Source organism: Numenius arquata, chromosome 2, assembly GCF_964106895.1.
Source record: "Numenius arquata chromosome 2, bNumArq3.hap1.1, whole genome shotgun sequence".
NCBI lineage: Eukaryota > Metazoa > Chordata > Aves > Charadriiformes > Scolopacidae > Numenius > Numenius arquata.
Window position 1 is genome coordinate 51240426 of NC_133577.1, and position 25727 is coordinate 51266152.

The following is a 25727-nucleotide window of genomic DNA, read 5'->3' on the forward strand; positions in this document are numbered from 1 at the left end:
ACCTATGTACTTACTCAAGTTTAAAAAACTCACAAACAAACCACAAACATTTCTTGCATTTTTTTTTTCAATCACATTTTCAGAATAAAGAAATAACCTGAGCAACTAACCATCTACTAGGAGAGAATCTAGTATTTGAACGAGGTGGAATTGCTATGAGTATATACTGAACACATAGGCTACATAAACATATGCACATTTATTCATGCAATAGTAATACCTTATGCAATGTAAAGTGTATAAATGTCATGAATACAGCCAACATAGTGAACAATAAATGATGTGCTATGGTCCAACTATTGATACATACAGAAATTAAACAGAAGTGATCTTCACACATAGGAAAAAATGTTACTTTACTAACAGAAAACTCCTCCAATGTCATATCATGCCAAGGGACAGAAATAGATTAACACTAAACTTCAGGAAAAGTCTCCTTACAATTCAACAAAACAAAGACTAATGCATATGAAGATGCTTATGAGCTTGAAAGAGCAATATAGATTAATAGGATTTAGAATTTGTCGTATGTTCTTTTGTTTAAAGAAAACATTTCAAGGAACTGCTGTTCTGTAATTATAGTTTGTTTCAAAACAAAATTATAAGAACTATACAAAAGCCACTAACAACATACCTCAAATTATTTTCATTTGCAAAGCCTCATTATATAGCAAGTTAAGAAGTGCTTGATCCATTTTTTTCATTCTGCTTTTTACAGCTTAGCAAATGTCTTTTTGCTTTAAGAAAGCTATACTTATTCCAAAAGTGTCTGTTATGAAGAACATCTAATTCTCATAAATCATTTGCTGCTTAGAAAAAGAAAAAAATTCAAAGCACATTTCCCAAGCCATGCTTGTAATGGATGTAGAGCAGCCACCTCATTTTACTTCCACTAAAGCAAACCAACTATCCCTCCCTAAAACCCCATTTGTCTCCAAAAGTAGTTTAGAATATCAAGGTCTCAAGTGCTTTTCTTTTATCTCTTTGAATGTACCTCTTAGCATTCAATATTGATAATTATCACTTTTTATATGGTCTGCACTATTAGTGAATTACCAGTGTTTTCTATAGTGGGCCAAATTTTTAAAACACAACACCTTCTGGTTAGGGCATTGGCATTACCTTTAAACAACTTTGCTGTTATTACTCTAACATTTTGCATCAGTGATATCTACATGTATTTAAAAGACATGTAAAAGATGCATCCTAAAAATACTACAACCAAATTACATAAAAAGAACATGATCTTTATGTAATGTCCTACATTAGATGCTTTTTCTGTCTTCAGTAACAAGTAGTCTGATGAGAAGTGCAAAATTTAAATAAACAAATCAAGTGAAGTTCTAGTAAAAAATAAGTGGAATTGAAAAACTGGTCAAGAATAGTTCTTATGACATACAATGGGATCTTCTTTAGAACCCATTCAGACGGACAGAAATCTTTTCATTATTTTATACTGCTTGGATAAGACCTGGATTGCTCCTTGATTTTCATGGTTTATCTGCTGTGCTGCTACTTGGCATCTGCGACTCCCATTGAGATCTCATGGTGAATCATTGGAACACAATGAGTTCACAAGTCCCCTCTCTCTGCCAGAGAAGCATTTCTAATCAATAGCTTTTAGTGTAATGGAAGTTACCACAATGCTTTCAAGATCTGGGTTTATGTTGTAGTTAAAATGAGCTTAGTGCCATCTCTAGTGTATAGCTGTTATTTCACAAAGCTGCATATTATACATTAGGTCAAGGCTGCTTGTCCAAACCAGCATTTTATAAGGCAAAATAAAAGCAACACAGAAAATGTTGATACTACCACGGGGAAATCATCTTCATATGTTTCATTGGTGAATACCTACATACCCACATATTTAGCTAGGATTTGTGATAGTAAAGTTATTGAAATAAGTCAAATAAATTTTTCATCTAAATTGATTTGTGTGAGCATGCAATGGGAAAGTGCAGATTCTGATGGAAGTTATGATTATGTAAATCTCCACTGAGACAAGAGAGCTACTTCAAATATATGAGAACTGGTGTAAATCCCTTATAACACAAGTTCAAATCTCTGGTTGAAACCCTCATAAACACATTTTAATTGGGATTTCTTCTCTTAGAATTGAATCATTCAATTACATACACTTTGGAACATATAAAGAGGAGAAAGGCATTTAGAAAAAACATCTCATTCAAGTATCGGCTAATTTTTTCTCATTTGTCAAAATATTGTAAAAAATAGCTGTAGTCACAAACATTAAAGAACATAGGTCAAATCCAGTGAAGAATGAAGTACAGATTTAATTTGGGTAGAATCAACATGTGCCTTCTACGTGCCAGCTTTTCCAGAAACTGAAGAATAGGGTACACACATGTTGGAAGAAACCAGTGGTGGCTACAAAGGAAAACAAAAGTTCACCATGTAGCACTAACAGCAGCTATGCTTCGCTGAAATAAGATAAAAGTCCCACTGGAAATTTCAGGTCAATTGGAATTTTGCAACTGGATTACAGGATTGGGCCCTAAAGGCTGAAGTTTGCACAAAGAGCTTAGTCATCTTTGTGCAACAGTGACACACATTTTGGTATCATTTACATATAAAAGTGATCCCAGTCGCTTATGTAAATTGGCTATTCCCTCCTGGAATTTGGTAGTTTTCTCAGCAAATATAAGGACAAATCAAAGAAAGAAGAAGAAGATGATGAAGAAGAAAAGCTACACCAACAACAATGGAAAAAAAATAAAAATAAAAGAAAGGGAAAAGAAGAATAGAAAGAATAGCAATTTCATGAGGAAAACTGAGTGCATAAGAATTAGTATAACTTATTCAGCACAATGCCACGGATCTCACTGACCTTGGGAGTATTTCCAGGAGTCGCTCCTCCCACAAATATTTTCTGAACAATTATAAAGCATCTGAGACACTTTTTTTTTTCCTCCCAGGAGCAGTGATTCATTTTTCTTTCTGTATCGATTTTTCTTTAACAAATATATCTACTGGGGCCATTTAAAGGAAGCAGTACTGTTGTTTCAGATATGTTCCTGTATATCTCTTTGAGCGTATCTCATGGTCACGTGAAAGAAACTATATCAAAATGGGCTGGGTTTTGGAGTGTTTTTTAAGATCTTCTATTAAAAAATGAGTTGTAATTCCAGGCTCAGGTAGAAAAAAAATGGGTAATTGCATTTTTTCCCCTTCAAAGAATAGTCTAAATATATTCAGTGCAAGCTATGAACACGATTGCCATGACGCCATAATTGGAAGTCTTTGCTCATTGTGCTTCTAGCGCAATGCACAAAGAATTATTGATAGCTATAAGAGAAAGCTGGAAGTCAGTTTACCAGTCAGGGTTAGACTAGTTAAGCTTGATATCCAAGGATAAAAATGACACCCATTCATAAGTGTGAAGTAGTTCCTCTTATGCAATTGTTCACAAAGCACTTGGCTGGTTTGGAAAACACAGCATCAACTTATAGACAGTCTTACCAACAATAACACCTCAAACAAAAGAATTCCAAGGCGAGTACACATCTTTTCACAAAGAAATTAGCAAATACATATGCCCAAATACGATTTCCAGTGCAATATCAACAAATTCTGTCACTTAGTATATGATAGTTTCTGAACAAGACATTACACAGCTAATTTAAGAGTGATTCGAAGGGGAGGAAAAATATTTGTAAAGAAACGGTACAACCAAAATGGATGAACGGGAAAAAAGGTAAAACAGGACACATTACCTCACTGATTAGGACCCTCTCTAGAAGACATAATGTGAATATGAACTTACATATAATACGCAATTACATTCATTGTGCTACATAAAGGATTGAAGAGATTTTGAGGGCTGCTACATTCCTTTAGAGGGATACAAAGTATATTTCAGTAGGCTCTGGAATTCTAGCACACTCATACTTCATATGTATAGAAAACCCCATACAGTCCTCAAAAAACCATGCAGGAGTTACACAGTACCTTGAAAAACCAGATTCTGGAATAGCATTTTCATCTCTTAAGACATGAGCGACACTCCTTACAAAAAATAATCACATAGCTATGATGTTATGAAAAACATGGAAATGACAGTTCACAAGACTATTAGTAAACAAATATCAAGAGAAAAAATGGGTCTTGGTCTCTACAGCCAGCTACAGATATACCATGACTCCAATGTGGAGCTCACAGAATAATTATAGTTAGTAAACAACAGGAGTGTTAAAACAAAGCATTTAATTTTGTTTTAAATCTATATTTTTACAGGGGAACTTACTACTTTGTTTTGGGGAAAAAACCCATCTTAAATGGGTTCTTCCTAGGGTTAATTTTTGCTCATTCTGCTTGCATTCACTTTTTTTTTTTTTAATTATTTGAAGCTTGATCACTAAAAGTGACTCTCCCTTTTCAGCTGATTCAGTATACTCAGGCTCCGAGCACTGAATTCTTATCTTTGCAGGTAGAAAGCTTTTTAGTTCATTGATGAAGTATCCATGCTTTGTTAAGCAATAAAACCTCTTTAGGATTTTATAGTGTTTTTCTTTCATGGAAGGACCTCAGCAGCTTATACGTACAAATGCCTCCATGAAGCAGACAGAAAATCTGGTAGTAAATGTTTCCATGCAAGCTCGAGTGGTGCTCGAGGCTGATGTGAGGGTCATTCAATTCAAGTGAACGTGTGAGTATAGGACTTCTTCCACTCATAGCTGAGCTGAAGAAAACATAAAAGGGGAATTTAAATTCATTTCAGGAAAAATGAAGAATAAAAGCCAAGATAGAAGATTTGGCTAGGCTCAGGCATACATTATTTTGTCTACAGGTAGGTGATGTCCAGATTTAAACTGTTATGAAAGATCAGGTAGGAATCACGTGAGCCATATAGCATTTAATTGAAACAGGAGAATTGTTTAAATTGTGTACTCTAGACCATAACGTCTGTGAAAATTGCTGCGACCTTTTAGATAGTAGATTTAATTCTAAAATTCTGTTTTTTTAAGTAGGAAAAAATATGCAGTGCTGAATATGATGAAAATTTGTGAACTCCTTATTTTATTCAGCTAGGAAACTATGGAGGGAAAGTGCCCATGGAAGGAGTTTATTGTCTTAAATGGTTTCTAATTCTAAGAATCCTGGCTGTTCCTCAGTTTAGACTACTTTTTTAGCAACAGTACTATTTAGACTACTATTTTTGCAATTTTTATCATAACAAAAAGCAACTCTGCTACTATCAATAAGTGGGCAAGAAAAAGATCAGAATTTTCTCCACCCCAGATATATGTACTTATTTTTAGGAAATGCCTCCCGAGTGCCAATTAAATTTATTGTAGACTTTCCCTTTTCCCCTTTGGCTTTATGTCTCCTGTAGAAAGAATTGTAGATTTAATATGAAGGACAAAATGGCAAACAGAAGAAAATAAAGAAGACTTACTTTTTTTTCCACCAAGAGGAAAGTTAAAAAATCTCTTCTTATCAAGCGTAATAGAGAAGAAATGTTGTTATATATGCAGAAAAACTTTCTCAGGAGAGAAATAAGGAAGAGAAATATTCAGTTCAGTTGGGTCCAAACTACAGGGTCTTCAAAAAGCAACCAGAACAACAAAAGCACCACATATTATTCATTGCAATAACATTACGTGCCAAAACATCAAGCCACTTCAGGAAAGAGGTAAATGCAAACAATTCGCTTAGACTTCCTCATTACTTCTTTATCTCACTATAGGATCTATAAAGCAGCACAGGAGAAGCAACAAAGTTTCAACAAAGGTTTATGCTGTTTCAGACTTCATTCTGTCATTTCTGGGGCAACACATGACCCTGTAAGGTCCAAACCAAGAAAACTGAAATACTGTTTGTGGTGTTGGATTCTTTTCCTATTTTCTAAATCACTACAGAAAAACAGCACCACTTTTTCTACTGCCACCATCCTTTGACTTGTCCCTTCCTTCCATCCTTCCTTCCTTCCTTCCAGTAACAAACTCCTGCTGAAGCCCTCACCCCTGTGGTTTATCAAAGCAGAAACAAGTAGAATTTTCCCACAATCTGACTACTGCAAGTAAAGAAGACCACAATCATAGTTCTAACCTGAGGGCAAAAATATTCTATATTACAAGTCAAAGAATCAGATACTGAATTATTACAGCTACTAGCACATTTTGTCTTTGGCATTTACTGTGTTGGAAGACGTAATTCTGTGGCCACGAGCTGTCAGGCAGGATATTTTATTCTGTTCCAGGGATGTATCAATGTAATTAATCGTGATAAAAAACAGAACCATCCAGCATTTTTCTGCCTTAGTGTAGGATAAACTATGTCTATGTCAATCCTGATATTATTTATCCAATGTCTTCCCAACCCTCACTCCCATTACACCTATTTCAGTGTTTCGCTATTCTTATAATTAGAAAGTTCTTCCTAATGTTTAAACTTATTTTTAATTCCTGCAATTTAACCCCACTATTTCTTATCCATCTACCATGGCCAAATGAAGCACAGATTATTTCTTTCCTTTTTTTACCACCCTTTTATCAATTTGATCTTTGCTGTCAGGTCCTCCCTTAGTCATTTCTCCTGTAAGGTACATAACCCAAAGTCTTTTGTTTTTTATTTCGTAGGTCTGCTTTGTTGGTGAAATGCAATGCTCAGAATTGGATGCAGAATTCCAGCCTGCCGTACAGCACTAAGCAGAACTGGATAATTAATTGGCCATGACTTACAAGCTTTATTTCCATTTACAAGACATAAAATGTTCTTAGATTTTTTTACAACTCCATGGCTTTACTGACCCCTGTTCAGAATGTGATACATGCAGGCTCACAGATTTTCTTCCAAAGAAACAGTATTTCACCAGTTTTTTTCTACAGCATATTTTTGCTGTCCATAATTCCTTCCTACGCCTAGCACCTTCCGCTAGTTTCCACAGAATTTTAGCATATCCTTTGGTCCTCTTCTCTAATTTGTCAAGCTAATTTTGAATTCAAAGCTTGTTGTTGAGTGTACTGTTTCTCTTTCCCAGCTCTGTGTTATCGCAGATTTAATAAACTTGGTCTATGCTTTACCATCCAGGCTGATTAAAGAAAAGTAGCAAAGAATTGATTCCAGGAGCAATGCCTGCGGTTGGTTTCTCCTTTCACTTTGACAGAGAATTACTGACAACTTGCACAGTTATCCAGCCAACTTTGCATGCAATTTACTAGCAATTTAGAAACTTAATCTAGCCCAAGATTTCCTAGCTTGCTTAAGAGAATGTCAGTTAGTGCCTAAAAATTTATTTAAGAATACGTGACATCTGCTCCTTCTGGACAATCTCTATCAATTGTTGAAGAATTGGTTTAATGCAATTTCTGCTGATAAATGCATGCCTACTGTTACTCAGCTTTTCCTTACTTTGCAACTGCTAACAAATAATTTGCTTGAATATTTGTTCCATAGTCTTTCAGGAACTAAAGTTAAGCTGGCAAGTTAGACTTGGCTCTTTTTAAATTGCAATTTTAAAATTTGGCACTATGTTCCCCATCTTGCAATCTTTGAAAATATCATGCACCCGTACACACTTTCTTAAAGGAAACCCCTAATAGAGGCAAGATTTGGTCTGGTCACTATTCTGTTAAGTATCAAGCTGTTAAGTACCAAGTATTCATCAGACCATGCTCATTCGTGTACTTCATGGACATCAAGGTCCTGAATAATCTGAAATTGAAAGAATATACCACTTTCATACTGAATGCTTAAAATATCTATGCAGGATAGTCTTGCACCTGATAAGGAAGCTAATAACAAAGTGACAATAAAGAGATAGGGAGTAGGCTGGGAGTGGGCAAGAAGTGGGGAAGGGACACATTGGGGACAGCTGACCTAAACAAACAGATACTCCATTACCATATAATGCCATGCTCAGCAATAAAACTGCGAGGTTTTACCTTCAAATGTAGCTGTTGCGTGGAGACTGGCTGGGCATCAGTCTGCCTGTGGGGTAAGTGATTGCCTTTGCATCACTTGTTTTTTCCCCTCTTTCTTTCACTTATTAAACTGTGTATATCTTGACACATGAGTTTTTAATTTTTGCTTTTCCCATTCTCTTCCTTGGGCTGCTGGGGGAAAGTGAGCAAGTGGCCGTATTAGTGTGTAGCTCCTGGCTTGGGTCAACTGATAACAGGTGTGTTAGATGGAAGACTATGAGCCATGATTCATAATTTCAAAATGTTCAGACCATGTTTTTACTACATGTATTGATACCAAGAAATATCTCTAGTAAAGTTAGTAACACAGGCAGCTTAACTACCTGAAAAAAACCTGTTTAGCTATTTAAAAGTATGCTAAGTTCTGTTCAAACACTTGCATTATTGTATGCAGTAAGGATTATTATTTTTGTACAAAGTAATCACACCATAAATTTTCATTGATTCAGAACCATTAAAATACCTAAATAATACATAGGTTGTACAGTATGAATTTCACTTACTCAACAGATTGATATAAATCTTCTAAAATACAGCATTTTGATTAAAATTACAGATGTGACTGAACCACTCATTTGGCTTTCATATCTACATTTTAGTTCTTTGTCCTGTAAAAACTGTTGTCTATCTTTACATAGAAAAGTGGAAGTTCAAGCAACAGGCAAACCAATTATTTGTCAATGTTCACAGTAGAAATGATAGGACTGGCAAAGTTTGTTAGAACTACTGTTTTTGGCACAATCCAAACTTCACCATCTCTTTCTTCTATCAGCAACAAGACAAGTAAATCTTTTAGTCTCTTAGCAGAATCCAGTTCATTAGTTGTCAACCTTCTGTTGTTCTTCTGAGTGATCCTGGTTTTCTTTGGTTTTCTCTTTTATTGTAAATTTTAAATTAACTCAGCTCAAGCCCCATTAAGTTTGGTACAATTTGGTTAAAAAAAAACCAAGCCACAAAACAAAGTTGTACTTTGAAAATGATATCTTTTTACTACATTTACTTCTGGCCCCCTCTTTATCTATGTCATCATATTTCTCCCCACAAATTAGACATCCCATTCTACACTACTGGTCACTTATCATTTATGTATGACATTGGTGAAAGCTCCAATATTAGTCAGGTCAGCTCCTCTACAGTGGATGAAGCTATATGGACTTATACCTTTTAACTATATCGTGTATATTATTCCTATCTGATCTGCAGGAGTGGTGCTGTTGTATGTTATTCATCTGCCACTGCACTGCAAAATAACTTCCTATTTATAAAAGGCAAGTCCCCTATTAGCTAAGGTCATAGCTGATACACACTACATGTCTGAAGGTTTGAGTTTATTTAGCGATTCATATATAATGCCTGTAATTGTAAAGAGCATCAAAAAGTCCAGGAATATACCACAGAGTAAGAGAAAAAAGTTCAATAGGCTCCATTATAACAATGTTTGCACTGATGTTCGTCCAGAGAAACTGTAATCATTGGAGGCAGAATAACAACTGGAGTAATGCCAGCCTTATTACAAATTTATTATTATTTTTACAAGAGGATTTAAGGGGAAAAATATCTGATATTGTGTTTCAGGATGAACTGGTCAACACTAAAGGTGAAGGGAGGATGGCGGAATTTTTTCACCACCACCTACATCTTGTAACAATAACCTAGTTGCTTTATGGGAGTATTTTTTTTTCTCTTAAAATGTTAAACTTAGACACATTAGGCTGTTCAATTTGATAGACAATGGGTTTTATGGCTTGAGCTGGTATTAAATTTCGTGTTCTTCTAAAACCACTCTGTGTACTCAGCCATGGATTATCTAATAATTCAAGTCACGTACTGTTTCTTACTCTGTTTGAATTCCCTAGGTTTTATTTGTTGTATCCACACTGGCAGCACTACAAACAGTAAAATACTTCTTTTGTTATTAATACGATTTTTCAACCATCTGCACTTTAAGCAACAAAGATTAAACATCTTTCATTTTTTAGCCTAAGTAAAATGTCAAAGGTTAATTTTGTTTTGCGAACATCTGAAAAGTCTTAGCGAAAGCTTTCAGTTTGCTCTTTTCAACGTACGTATGGTTTCAGAACAAAAATGGGAGGGAAATAAATAAGGTTCCTGGCCCCTAGCTTGAGACACAGCTTCTGCAAAATAAAAACAACAATCCTTTACAAAAAGTACAGAGGACAATTTCCTTTTACCCATCAGGTCAAAGCTGGAGTTTCAAATGTTTGCAGGCAAATATTTTGCCGAGTGTCTTTGCAACTTTTAACTAGAATAGTTGCTTTATTGTCTTTTCCATCATAACAGCAAGGTCTTTAACATTTTGCATGTGCAGCACCAGTTCTTGCTTAGGATTATGATTTGGTCATTTAAATATCTTTCAGGAGCAATATCCAGCAGCAATCCATCCAAATATCTGGCTCACTTTACAAATGAAGAAACTAGACAAGAACGGTAAGATCATTTTGCTATGATGAGAAGAAAACAAGGAAAACCTGTCATTCCAAATCTTTTCTTAATTTCTAACTGATTTATGTAAATATGAACTGTAGGTTAACTTGAATTACTTATTTGAATGTTTTTATAGATTATTGACCTAATTTGAGAGGATGTGGATTGACACAAAACTATCACATAAGCAAAATAATGTGTAAAGTTTAGCATTTCCTGTTTTCTTGCCCTATGCTAGTTCCTAAAAATATTTGCCCTTATCCAGTAAATGGATAATGTTGATGATGCAAGCCACTTCTGGAATTTTAAGAGCAAACTTTAAGATTGCTTTCTTTACATTTCTTTCTCTATTTTTTTGTGGTTTTGCTCAACAGCATTATAAAAAAACTGTAAGGCAGTAATTTCCACAGAATCTTTACCACTGTGAAAGAACATGCTGAGAGATAAAGAGAGGTTTTTGAATAATATATGCACAATGACCATTAAAAAGATCTGCAGGCTATGATCATATTGGAGAACATCAAGAAAAGCAGCTATGTCAAGAGAAAAAAGAGGCACCAGTAATAGGTTTGAAGCTCTTGCTTTTCCCATATCTGTCAAATGATTGAATTTGAGTGGAAACTAACTCAGAGAGGAGGCTAGAGTGATAATCAGATAATCATTGTTCCCATGAAACAGCGTCTTTCCTAGACATGAAACCTGCTGAGCACCACAAGCATTTGCTATTTTATAAAGCTCCACTGCTTGTTCCCATCAGCTTTTTAATTATGAGTGATAAAACCTGAAGTTCTTCACAAAGCTGGTAAGTTTTCCGTAAGCTTCCATTCAACAAAAACCTGACCTAGCTACAGCTCTAGCTAAAATTCCAGCAACACACAGAAAATTAGCAAAGCTTAGTTAATATGATGGCATATTTTCCTGATTTCTGTGCTTTACCATTATTTAAAGTTTTGAGAACCGAGAGCAACGAATAAAGTTGACAAGGTAGTCGCTACTTTCACATATCTTCTTAAATGACACTTTTCATTTTGTAGGCTATTTAGTGTACCCTGTTTGTTCCTCTTACGTTATCATTTATATAAACTAGGTACTCTTTTAAAATTAAAAAGTCTGTCAACACAGTGCTGACAACAACTGTGACACTGCCGCTATGAATGAAAAAAAACCCTGTATCGTCCAATGTTATCTGAAGATAAAATTCTTCCCTGTTGCCGGTGAAAATGCTCTCAAAAATGAGCTAAAAGGGGTTTTTTTCATAAGTGACATAGACTATAGATAGTATTTTGACTTGTAAAAGAATGGAAGAAAGAAAATTAAATATGAGTACTAAGACATATCATCTAGCCAGTTACTACGAAAACACACAAATAAAATTGTCAAATAAAATACAGGACATCTTCTTTCTGATCAAGTTTCTACAGTTCAGGAATCCTGAACCACTCACACTTCAACATTCTCACAGGAAAATGAAAATTAAAAATTGGTGCATTTAGTGTTTGATAAAAGAAATGGAGACATTTACCTGAAGAAGTAATTAGAATGTGGGTGTTCATCTGCCTTTCTTCTGGATTTACATACAGCATATACCAAAGACACTACTTCTGCTTAAATCATCACAACACAACCCTGCCCCTACATTGTCCCTTGAAAGTGCACAGATAAAACCCAGAAATCAAAGACCCAAGACCTAACTTAGCTTTTAAAACCTAGGTGCCCAAACTCCTTTGTGACCTTAAAATAGAACATTATTAATAATTTTTAAGTTTAATGCTTAGATCATGAAAGACATAACTGTAGGATTTTACTATATTACTGTATATGATGATACCAGGCATTAGTACTGAAGAGGATCTTGTCCCTTCAACTGGCCTATAATTGTATAACAAGGCATGATTTTTCTGAATACTGTTAATTTTAAAATAAGATATATTTCAACATCTATTATATGCTTTGTTTTCTACTTTGTCTTCCTGTTTTAATTGTCCAGCTAGTTTCACAGATAATAATTAAATTCATATTTAAATACTGACAGTTCCAACCTTTATAAATTTCAGGTTTGCCTCTCATTAATTTCTCAACTGCTTTGCAAGAGACCAGGATGCTTTTATGGTGGTCAGTCACAGCAAGAAAGTCTTAGTCCAGTTACAGCATATATGCAATTATCCTCCACTAGAAAATGCATTGCACAATTTCCTCCCCCCCCCCCGCCCCAAAAAAGATTGATTTTATGTTTTACACCTGAGAAGATCATAAAGTGCTTTTATTTCTAACACTAACTTATGAATGGGTGGAGTATTTTAGAATAGCTTCTTCCGATAGAGCATTTCTAATAGGTTAAGCCTTTTACTTCCCGATCCAGTGCTTATGCCATTCTAATGTGAGATAAAATATTTTTCTTTGTAGTTTCAGTGACTTCCCCAAATAGCTCAACTTTTAAAAAAATAGATAACTGATTCCTTTAAAGAAGAATTAGCAGAACTCTGCCAATTTAGTAGAAAAAAAAAGAAGGCTTTCAATTGTTTTTTGTAGACAATCTCTTGTTTGATGCTAGTACGGTTTTGAAACACTGCTAGTGCGCATCAAAGAGGTTAAGTGTTTTATTTTTATTCCATTCCATGATTTTCTAAAAAAGCCCATTAATAGTTTCTAACACAGCTCTCCTCACATTCAATTGTGAAAAGCATGTTTAACAGGAAGAAAAATTTCCAGCTTTTTCATGTGACATATAGCATTCTCTTCTTAACAGCTGGTCGACATGTTGATTAACCATCTTCCTGCTTGGACACATGTGGATGTGTCCTGCTGATTTGTAATTTCCCATTATGCTCTGCAATGTGTCTGTACTGGTGACTGATTGCTCCACTCCGGTGAAGGCAAAATGTGACTCAGCAGCTTTTAAAATCACAAGTTTCTCTTTATATAAATGTATTAGCATTGTAAACACTTCTGGAAGGTGTGCTGTAAAACTGACAAGCTTGCCACCCTTGAATAATTTCAAGCTCAGTAGGATTGCCTTCATTTCCATTTCTATTGCCACTTCTGCATTCCCAGGTTTGATACTTTCAGTGAAGAAATGTGATTGAAATGCATAAATTTTGTTCTTCAATTTCTACTGTGGTGTATCACAGCCTTAACTTAAATCTTCTTTCATAGATTTCTAGGTCAGAAATATTCTTCCATGGTAGTTTGTAACACTGAATTGTCTGTAACGGCTAAAATCTGATAAAGCTCATCTGTAGCTTTTCTTAGCAAACTGATTACATATATGCCTTTTAATTAAGCATGCTCAAAAGCTTTTTTCCCTCAATCTTTTTTTCTAAGGAAAACTCAGGCTTGGCTACTAAGATAAACAAAAACCAGACCTCTGTCCATTAGCCCATTAAACTATCAGAGCAACAATCTGGTAATGCTCAGGTAATTTGAGATGCAACTTCTTTTTCCAAGTCTGATCATCAGCAAAAAATTTCAAATGTCTTAACCAAAGTTTATTGTATACTACTTTAGAGTCTCCATACACCAGAGGACACTTTACCTTTCTATTTACTGCTTAGTTTTCCAGCCTCAGAAATTTTCATTAGTTAAACTTACAGTATAAGCAAGACTTTCCATAGACCTTCAACAAAGGAAAACCCTTTTATTCCATTTATTCAAACAAAGGAACTCACAATTCAGTTTCTTTCTCCAAACTTTACCTCCTCAAAAGCACTGTACCCCCCCAACATGTATTAAGATTTCTTTCCAGGTTCTGCTAAAGCCATAAAAAGGTTCTTGCTCTTCATAGTGTCCCCCCTAAAAGTACAGTTTCTATTATACCATTTTATTGCAAAATTTTAAATTATACAATAAATTAATGTATTTTAAATATATCTTTACATACACAGATGAAACTAACACATTTCATAAGCTCTGTAAATATTCAGCCCACTTTGTCTATGATATCAAATCTACGATGTTTGTTCAGCATTTTTAAACATGTTGCAAACTATTCTGTTTACTCAGGGCTTGACCTTACTGCTAAATACATTGCATAAATTACAAGGTATTATACTGACAATATTTAAGGCAGTGTAAGTATGGAATAAAAAGTAAGTAGGCGTGGGGATGATTTACCTGTTGCATATGTTATATTGTCCCCTTACTAAAGGGAATTTTCATGAATGGCTGTAAAAATTAACAGTCTTGGGCCTTTCTATATTTCTGGCTCCTTTGCCTGCAAGGTTTCTGCCAGCATAAATATATTGGCACAGGAAAATATTTGTGTGCCGTTGAAGGCAGCTCTGCAATTAACAAAATAATAGAAACCAGATATTTGAGCCAGATAAACATTGGTGATACTAGAACTTTAAAAAGATGTATATGACAACTAAAATGATGGATCTGGGAAAAATCCCATCTCCCTGTTTATATGTCATTTTTCAGAACTCATGAAAAAGAACCTGTATGACCATCTGTAAACCACAGCATTTTGTTGCTTATTTTAAAGCAGCACAATTACTGTACTTGACAATTGGGATTTGTTTGTATTTAAAGGCCACATCTGATTTAATATTGTATTGCTGCACTGAAATAGATGCATGCCAACTTCTGTGAGCTAAGAATGTGTTCATTGTCATTTATGCCATATTTTAGGGGAAAAAAAGAAAAAGAGATTTATTGCTTTTCAAGTGATTTTCAGATCAGAATTAGGCTCCTTCTATATTTTTGGATCATTCTGTGGTGAAGAAATTTATTTTTTTGCAAATCTACTGCAAGCGCTATCAAAACATGAATTCCATAATAAGTTCATACAATATATTTGATTAAAAATGTTCATAACTTGATTTATAGTGAACAAAATGTGATCCTTTAAATCAGATTACCATTAGGTTAACATGAGCCAGACTTTGGTCTTAAATATGCTAGTTTCCTAAATAATGAGTATTTGCTGCTATAACTTAATTATCTCAATTTTGCTAGGCTTTTAGCAGATAGTATCATGAGCTGCAGAACTAAAATCAAGAGTTAGGATTAATATCTGAAATTTAATTTTGATGGAGATTTCCTCATATAGTTATTTGATGATATCCCAAATGTGTTTTTTTCATCTTTAGTGATAGTTAGCAAAAATATATTTTCTTTAAGAATATTCCATACAGTTCTTAAACTTGCATTTCAGATGAAAATGTTTGTGAGTAAATCCATACCTGACAACTGAGAGTGTCTTATAACCAAAGACTCATGGACACTTCTAATCCTCAGTGATTTAGACATAAAGCTGTAGACAACCTTAATAGGCAAGAGTATTCATGATCAAGATCTTACATTTATTTGTACATGGTTTTAACTTTCGTTGCTAGGAAGATGTTAACATTTTTATTTAATAGTCTACATCATCCCAGGATGTAATTAAAATAGTCTATTTTATTACATGCAGTAATATCAGTCAGCATGAAATTCACAAATTAATTTATTTCAACAATTTCTTATTCTAGAGTAGAACCAAAAATCTTTTCTAGGCTACTTAGGAGCAATCTCATTTTTTTCTTACTATTTTTAATGTCTGTGGCAAGCCACTGGGAATCTAATAAAATACCATGAGATAAAGTACAGAAATGACATCCACTTCACCTCGCCTCATGTCAGTTGACAACTGCACAGTTCACACTGCTCTTTTTCTGAGATCAGCACCTGCATAGATATCAAGTGTCTGAAGCTGTATCTTGATAAAATGGAGAGCATGTTAGTGGGAAAGATGGATGTATCCTGAAGATTTTTTTCCCCTTAACTGTTGTGATGTGATGGCTGTAGCTTGCAATTAAATTTCACATACTTGGAATCTTTTTTCATTAGGGCATCCTATTTTGTAGGTGTGCCAAGAAAAAAATTATCTTCATCTTAGCAGTGGCTTGGTGCTCAACCATGCTTTATCCATTAGTATCCAGATAGGGAGGGAGACAGGTTTATGTAAGTAATTAACACTTGGGTTTATGTACATGAGAGATACTATTTCTATATATCTCTTTAACAGTTTGGCATTTTCTAATTAATTTCTCTTATTGTGAACTCATGAGTCGGAAAAGATTCAAACTGCTCACAAGACACCAGCCTAAAAGCTTAACTTCTTCCCTGATAAATGTTATGCTGTTCCAGGTTCCTATTGAACAATGTCTATCTGCAGTAGTTGTCCTCACTTTAAAAATCTTGCACGAAGTTGTTCAGGGGAAATGACTATTCCATCTAATGTTCTGACTATAAGGATGAGTATTAGAGGATGCTAGCAAGTATTTGAGTTACCTAAAGACTATTGTATTTATTGCCAGAAAAAATAAAATTGGCCACTAAATTGCTTACTGTAACCAAAATCCATAATCCATAAATTGCTTGCTTTAGTTCCTTTGAGAAGCTCTGGTGCTACAGTGATGGAAGGTTTACAAAAGTCTAGAATTACTTTAAATGTACTAGAAGTTATTTGAATATTCAAGAAAATTTTTTGCTTGGCAGGAAGTATGTTTGAGAAAAACAACATAACAATAAATAGTCAGGGTACTTCCATTTAATTGGTTATTCAATATTGCTGTTTAGCATTCATGAATTTTCTTCACCCATAACAGAAAACAAAAGTTGTAGATCGAAATGGGAACCGTTGCTTGGTAATAAACAGAGGGGGTTTCCACCTTTTGTGAATATATTTATTTATCATCATAATGGTGGTTTTTTTAGTAGTTAAACATTAACTAAACAATTATGCACCAGGATATCTCGTAACAGTTTGTTACCTATGTGCAGGCTTACTCTTTTCTCTTTCCCTCTTTCTCTGGGTCAAAATATAATGTTGTCTAGTTTTGGTGCTTATTAAAACAGGACTCAGCATTCACCAGCTTTAATGAATTAGAAACCCATTAAAATAACTATGCCTCATTTCTCCCTCTAGGTGAAAGCAGTATTCAGAAAGGGCAAAAATCAAAAGAGAAAAATAAAAAAACTACACATAACATATGACAACACAGAACAAAGATACACGCTTCTTTTCTTAACTTCTGCTCTTTATCCAAAGCCTACTGAAATACCCTGACTTCAGCAGCCTTTGGGTAAGTTCCTAAAACTCTTTGGACATTGCTTTAATTCAACCATTAAGCAGTGGAGTGTCTTTTTTATACCATCAGTGCAAATAAAAGAAGAATAAGCTTCTGAATTTAGCAATAAAAACCGATTAACAGAGGTGGACTTGCAGTTGCAACGCTTAGCTGTGTTCCATGTCTATGGCAAGAATGCAACAAGGGATAATAGTGTAATTAATTAAAACTTAAACAGACCTTATGATCTGCAGTGAGAAACATTTCAAATTATACAGTAAAACTGTTAATCTACAGTACTCTAAAGTATGCAATTACATATGCAATTTCAAAAAATATAATACTGAACATTTTTAGAATATGTGACATGTGGAAGGAATTTTTTTTAATGTAATCAGAACTGTTTAAATGGAGACTAAGAAGATTCCAAGAAGTCTAAGTGTAGTATATTTACAATGCTGCAAAGTTCTGCTTCACAATTTGTCACATAAAATAATGCCAAGTATCCATTAAATCATATAAAGTATGCAGTACACTAGTGCATATCCTTGTGCATATCACACATATCCTTTATTAGTGTACACATAAGAGATGTTCACATTTTTTGTGAGTAATTATGTCTTGGCTAATTTTTCCAAATGAGTTAATCACAACCTTATGATCCAATTACGCACAGTATTTAATACGCACAAAGTTATAGGATTAGTTAACACTCTGTCTAGTATATAAGGAATTAGCCTGGTCCAGCTGTCATCTTTGAAAATAAAGTCCCACTGATGAAAACATTTTTAAAAATAATGATTTTAAATGTTTTTACTTGATATTCTAGAAGTACTTATAAAAATGGCACATAATTACTTAGTCTTTAAATATCAGTTACGCATTTTCTATAAAGTATTTTAAAGAATGTCATGTGCATCTGCCTGTAGATCACTAATTAATTAAACTGGCACATCGCATTTTGTTAATTCATCTACATAAGACAGCAGAATGCAGGCCTACACTCCTCTGATTCACTTTTCAAAAAGTTAACCAATGGATGGAAAAAGGCTTGTGCCGTTTCTATCATCTTTTGCGTTTCTGAGCTTAACACATGGGTTTATCTCATTCTCTTCCTTTTCTTTTGTTTTCAGTCCAATGAATTTGTATTTGGTTTGTAGAAAAAACCCAGAAAAATATTTCTATCTCAGTACTTTCTTCTACATTATAGCCACATGTCCTTTAAGATCTTTTGGACAAGAACTTTTGTATTGTTAATGTTATTTTACTGCAAAAAATTTTAGACAGGAAAATACTTCTTTTTCCAGATCTATATAACAACTACATTGTGTTTCCCTACTGCATAATTTTGCATGAGAACAAGTAGAATTTAAAAACTACAAATAAAAAAATGCCTCCACTTTCAAGTACCATTCAAAATACATGGTTTCCTAAAAAGCAGACTAAATTGCAGAAGTTCTTAGAAGAACTTCAAGAACTTCAAGAAGTACCAAAACACTGATGAAGTGAAAGAGTATAACTGACAGATGCTTTGCATGAAGCTAATCTGAATACGGGTTTAATATTGAGACGCAAGGCTGACCTGAAAGAAGCAAAAAAACGCAGAGCAGAAAATAAAACATTCATCCTTAAGCTTCTTCTTGAAGTCTGGATACGTAAAGAACGGTTATCCGATCAGAAATGCACAATTCCTGTGTGCCATTTTGTTTGGCAAAAAAAAGGTAACCACAACCAAAATTGAATTTCAAACCATCTTTCTGCAAAAGGCTTGTCTGCGTAGCTACAGACAAAAAGTATTGATGAAGAATTGTATTGATCAGGTACATCCTACACGTGTTCAAATATATCCTTATTTGTAATGAGTTGATACTGGCAATTAACACAGCTGTCCAATAGCTTTTTTCTCCCCTGAGCCTATCTGGGAGTATGCATGAAAGTGAAAGCTATATACATTTCTGACTACAAAAAAACCCCAGTTGTAGATATAGCACACTTGGATGTGGGCAATTTTTCTGTTTGTTATGATGACGAGCCTTTTTCTATCAATTAATTTGCACAGTATATTGAAAATAGCAAAAAATGTGTAGAAACTTGTTGCATTTTGTGCTTTTTCAGAGAGAAAAGTATCTATGTTCTGACGAAAAAATGTCAACTACTCCGCAAAATCATGCAGAACTTCTTAAATCCCATTTCACTGAACTTCAGATATATTGTAAATATGGAGATGTATGGTAAACACCAAATTCATATTTAAGAGAAATGCTGTTAGAATAATCTTTTACTTTTTGCTTCTACAAACCCAAAACCAAGAGAGCATCAAGGTGACATCTAAATTCTATTGTAATACCAATACTTAGAAATATGAATAAATATCTTAATGACATTTACATTCTGTGATACAAATTTAAATTTTTGACACCTAACAGAAACTAACAGTAAAAGAATCTAACAGTACCATACTGAAAATTTAGCACCTTCTACAACAGAAAGAAGATTCTCATCAATACATGGTACAGACAAGCTGCAAGCCCAAACTACATGAATAGGAAACAACACACCATAGTTGCAGGAATGGTTGAGCAAACTATTATCTATTTGTTCAGCTGCATCTATATTCCCTTACTAAATAGGTCCATGTTACTTACTAATTAGGTGCATATATATGCAAATGCATATCACTTAACTATCTTATGGATAATGTATTCATTTTCTTTAGAACACTCAAAATCCTGAAGGTTTTGGCACTGAAGCTAGCTGACCCATTTAACTAACAAGGCTTGTTCAGTCCATAAAGTACAATTTATTTAGCTACAGAAAAGACAGCACTGGAGTTCGCACAGAGATTAAAGAACAGGTGATTTTTTCTATCATGTGAATCTCTATTAAGGTTGCAAATTTATTTCATTTTAAGAAGATTGGAGAACTTTGCCTCAAACTACCAAAGGGTTTTGCTTAGACATGCAAACCAGAAAACAAACAACTACAACTACATAATAACCATGAACTTCTGCTCTCGTGAGAAGGTGATCTTTCCGCATCTATTTGTGGATTTGATAACAGCTGTTCATTTCTTCTGCATTTAATGATTCTGCCTTGACTACATGAATGTAGCCTGGGAGAACTGCAGAGAAGGCATTGTATTGCTGGCAGTTCTTTCCATGAGTGCTTACAAGAAAAACTTCTCGGAATGGAAAATTATTTTTTTGAATGGATACTAGGAGTGTTTGCCAAGTACTTAAAGGAAACAATTACTCCCATGGCATTCACAGACTATATAGTACATTATGAATGCATTTTTGTTGCATATATTTTCCTATAAATTCTACAGATTTTTATTAATTTATAACTTTCTCTAATGTTTGTTGGTTTGGACCAAAATTAGCTGTGTATGGCCTCAGCTATGAGGTGAACTTGGTCTTGCCAGCTATTTTGTTAAGTTAGCAAAAGTTTTATGTAGGCTTCAGAAGAACAGGCTCACATCTATTTTAGTAACATTTATGTTGAGTATTTTTGATAGACAGTTCTTTAGTTAAAGAAAACTGAAATTTTTTTTACATGTAAATAAACAGATGAGTCAATGCAAAACAGATTGTGAAGGCCGATCAGCAACAGAAGTCCACTAGTTCAAGTTAGCTGAAAATCTTGTCCATGGTTTGAATTAAAATTAATTATGCACAGCCACTAAATAGCTCAGTACATGCTTAGGACAACATCAGCTTCAGCTTTAGTTCCACAATTTTTTTCTGTTACCACCATGTTATAATTAAAATAAACAAATCTATAATATCTATTTGTACTTAAATTTCATGGAAGCTCACAAAATCCAGTAGCGCAGTTAAAATGAGCTTATTAAGGTTTCTATTTGTTCTGGCCCTGTTTTTTTCAGCTATTCTTCGGCATTACAAGCAGATGGACATTGGCAATAGTGCATATAGATTAGGATAGTTGGACTTTCAGTGGTATTACAGAGCAAAGCAGAACAGCTGGGCTGCCATTTGATGATTCAAAAAAAAATGTGTGAAAAACTATTACTGAAACAGGACTCAAACTCTACATATGCTGAACCATCCACATACATCAAGTTTCTCCAGCTTGTAACCCAAGTAATCTAATTTTCTTTTTGACAGCAGATTCCATAACTATTATATTTACTAAATAATTTCCACGAAGCTGAGTGCTAGTAAGTCATTGCACCTATTTTGATTGACTTTAACAGTTTGAAATATACTGATGATGAACACCTGATATGATGCTTTTAGCTAAAAAAAAAAACAAACAGAAAAATAAACCAGTCAAGATTTTACTTGCATAACATTCACTACTCTGTCACATAGAAAAGTACTGGATGAGTTAAGATTTTCCAAGCAATCAATATCAAATTTTAGAAGATGCAAATTGATATATTAACAGACCATTCATATTTATATTATACCTTCAACAAATAAAGCATTTATCTTTTATTTATGTCAATTGCAAAGATTAAAGTCTACTTTCAAATTCTAAAAATTCCTTTGACACTGTATTGCGTTGTCTCTCCACAATATTCCAGAAGTGTGCAAAAGTCTTATGTGGGCCAAGTACTGTGCATGCACTTAAGAGTTAATTTCTGTTATAAGGAGTTACAATCAAAAGACGTAATTTCTAAGCAGACAAAGGATGGGGAAAGGAAACAAAGCACAGAGAGAAATAGTTATTGGCTGAGAGTGCAAGGACCAGATTCTCATGACCCAGGCTCTAAGCAAAAATGCAAGTTTGTAGTCCACGTAGGAGTGTGCTCTGGGTTTGTGTGTGTGCACTTTTCAGCCCCTGCAGTGACTAAAACCATGGATAATCACTGACAGATTGAAAATATAATGGCAGTATCGATTAGAAATATGGAACACTAAATCACATAAGGAACAAGCCAAACGCAGCCTTTCTCATTTTAAATTTCAGGCAGCAGGTTACTCACTGATTTAAAGTAGTGACATCCCAGAAATCTAAGAAAATACATTTATTAGTGATCATATCTGCAGAATGTTATTTTAGTGTCACATTCCACATTATTTGAATAGATATGTACTTCCCATGCCTTGTTTTACTTGCATAGAATCCACCTATGGCATAGCTCAAAGGCTCAGAGAAAATGACTGTTGCTGTGTACATCGTTTTTTCAGGTCGTATGTCACTTGTTTAGATAGAAGAGGTTGCTAATTAAGCAATAACAATTAAGGCACAGGGCATATCCTGGAAATTAATGACCAACTAGGAGGAGCCGTGCCAAGGGCCATTAACCCCAGCCAGTCACTCACTGTGATGGGGCAGATTTCTTTGAAGAATATTAATACTCTAAAATAACAAGGATGACTCTGGACATAATATAAATGTATACAGAAATGAATCAAATTATGATGATTTGTGTAGCGAATTCCAGGCCTTTTCTATTTTCTGGGTAACCAAGGAAAATGGATAGCAAGAAGATGGTACACGAAAGCATACTAAATGTCATTAAGTGCTCAAGCTTCTCTAAGCTTCTCTTTTCAGACCTGTCTTGTATGTTTGCTCCTCTGATGACCATTTGTAACTTTGGTTATCATCATAAATACTGATAATTTAGCAAAAACAGGTGCCTATTAGTGCTCTCAGTAAAACATTTACACTTCAGAGAATACAAGCAAGTAATTCATCCCTTTGTTTGTACTTTCCAGTTCTTGATGGGCACTGATCTGTGAAACTCTCCTCTCTGTCATTTTCCAGATTTCCTTTCCAGAGGTAAGGAAAGAGGTTGCAGCCCTGGACCACACAGCTCTTCGGGCTTTCTCATAACCTTTGCAGTAAAACATTTCTGAAGGGATCTAGTTGAAAACGGTGCTACAAAACTCAAGCCTGTTTACCAGTTATTGTTTTCTAAAATTATAACGGTTTACCTTTTTATTATCCCTGCAAAAGATTCTTTGCTTTCCTCCACACAGCCAATTCCTCTCTGCACCAACTATTTACATCTCCTTAATTTAAAATCTATCCACAAATAACACTCAGAATAGAGGAGGGCGAAACCAAGGTGGCGAAGTGGAAACATTCTACGCAGATAGGTGCAAATGATCAATTATTTTTTCCCTTCCGCAAGCAACTTATTGCTTAAGGCTCCCATCCACAGCCACCTTTTTCTCAACCCTTCTTCCCTCATCCGCTAGTGGTTTTCACCTCTTTAAATACATTGATTAAAATAAGTAGGTTAGATATGAAGCAATCACAGCAGTTTTCTGTCTCCAAGGTGAAATAAGCAGCCATATTCCAGACTATTTCTAACTAAACTTCTCTAAGGAAAAAGAATATGACTATAAAGTCCCTTGCTGAAAATTATATGAGGATTCAAGACTCTTTTCTTTATTATATTTCTCCTAAAAGTTCAAAAATCTGATTACCACCTAACTTTTACTGATAGAATAAAAGATTATGTATAAAAACTTTTAAAAGAATCAGAAGATATGAAACAGCTGCTATAGATGAAGAAAGATTATTGGTTTAATGGAAAAATATCTGGAAATGCATTCTTCAATTATAGTGCTTGGAATCTGACCAAGTGTTTTACCACAGTAGCAGAATAAAATAGAAATATCCCTTTATCACCTGGAAGAGTTTGCTGTGGAAATAGTCTGAGAATTACTGCTTTAAGCTCACTTGATTAAAAAGGTGATCTTTAGTCTCAGTGCAAACTTGTTTAATTGCAGAGCTAGCTTTTTAGCAAGGCAAGAGTAGCAAGTTAGGAAAACCACTACAGATACAAGGGATTAATATTTTCAAAATAATGTACTTTTTACATATATGCATTTTTCCCATATTTCCGATTTTCCACATTTTCTGCCATTTTGTTTTAATCACATGTAAAGAAATTTCTAAAATTATTCTAAAGCATCTGAATTTGCTTGTAGAAGTAAAATACTTCCATGGTAACACGAATCTCCATAACGTGGCTGTAACCCGGAAGCCTGAATTTTGATTTTGTATGCATTATATTCGTACCATCTAAATTATTACTTATCAGACATTAAGGCTCACCTGAAATTACTACGAGCAATCAAAGCAATACAGTATAAATGTTAAAGAATTCCAAGGAACTTAATCAAAAAGAATCAGCACCTAGAGCCTTCCTTTTCACTCTTCCTTGTTTTCTCTTTGTAGCGCCCATTCTTTATTCATTGGTTTTCCATCAGTACTTTCAGGTCATTTAAAATTATAGGAACAACACTAATAAAACATTTCTCGACATTAAAGAGAGATTATATTTTTGCTCTAATACAGTATTTATTTGCTGTCCTGGGACTTGTATCAATGATGCTCATCAAATGTGTTTTTCAAGGTGATGGGAATGGGGAAAGCAACTGTAGGAATTTATAGAGTCCTCTCTCATCCTTATAACTACTTTAAAACAGCACCTAAAGTTTCCACAGAGATCAGGGTTTTATTATGCTTGGTGGAACCAGTTAGAAAAGTCCCTTTCTGAACTTAACGAATGTTCAAAACTTTTTTTAGGCCATAGGGAACAAACAAAATTCAAAAAAAGATATACTAAGGAATATTGGAAGTTACTCTGAGAATGAGGTAAATCTATATTAATCTCCAAGAAGCTTCTGCAACGCATGAAAGTAAAGGCGAATTATTTTTGAATTATTACTGAGTGCTAAAGATTCAGATGCCACTGTCTAGTGGATTTAATAAGTAGAAAATGAAATAACTTAAGAAAAAAATCTGACAGTGCACTGAGGGTGGTGGAGCTTCTGACCTCTCAATTTTGGACAAAAACATTTATGAAAATCCACTTACCAACAGTGCATGAAGTATGCTATATGATATGCCAGTCAAATAAAATGAGGAACTATTTAAATATCGCTTGCTGATTCATCTGAATTTTTCAAGCTCGCCTCAGAAAGAGAGGCAGCTGAGAAGATTTGTTTTATTTTTTTGAAATCCTCTATCACATTAACCATATAACACAGGCCAAAAGCTGGCAAAGAAAGAACTACAGATGAATCCCTTCTTGAATAGCAGCTAGACATTCAGGACTACACAAAATGACACACACCAAGTAATTCTTTGGGCCTGATCCTGTGCCAGCATAAATCCTGGAAAAATACACCAGGAAAAAGACTGTCTTAAAGCAAAACAGATGCTCATCTCTATTGCATTAATTTTGTTTTGCCAATTACAGTTGTGTCAGAGAGAAGAAAACACATTCACTGAATTTTCTGTCTACAATTTCACTATTATTTATGGTTGATTATTCTGCCTGGCAGCTAGTTCTATCAGT

General features: G+C 34.4%; 1 protein-coding gene across 23 annotated transcripts in view; it reads right to left on the reverse strand.

Moving 5' to 3' along the window:
• Positions 1–25727, reverse strand: part of NRXN1 (neurexin 1) — a 728940-nt gene that overhangs the window by 669177 nt on the left and 34036 nt on the right. For 4 of the 23 annotated variants that reach the window (XM_074168412.1, XM_074168424.1, XM_074168410.1 and 1 more), the window contains exon 4: positions 2589–2623. The exons of the other annotated variants lie outside the window; for them this stretch is intronic. In XM_074168412.1, coding sequence (XP_074024513.1) covers positions 2589–2623 — 35 coding nt within the window. The remainder of the gene's footprint in view (positions 1–2588; positions 2624–25727) is intronic. 23 annotated transcript variants of the gene reach the window in all.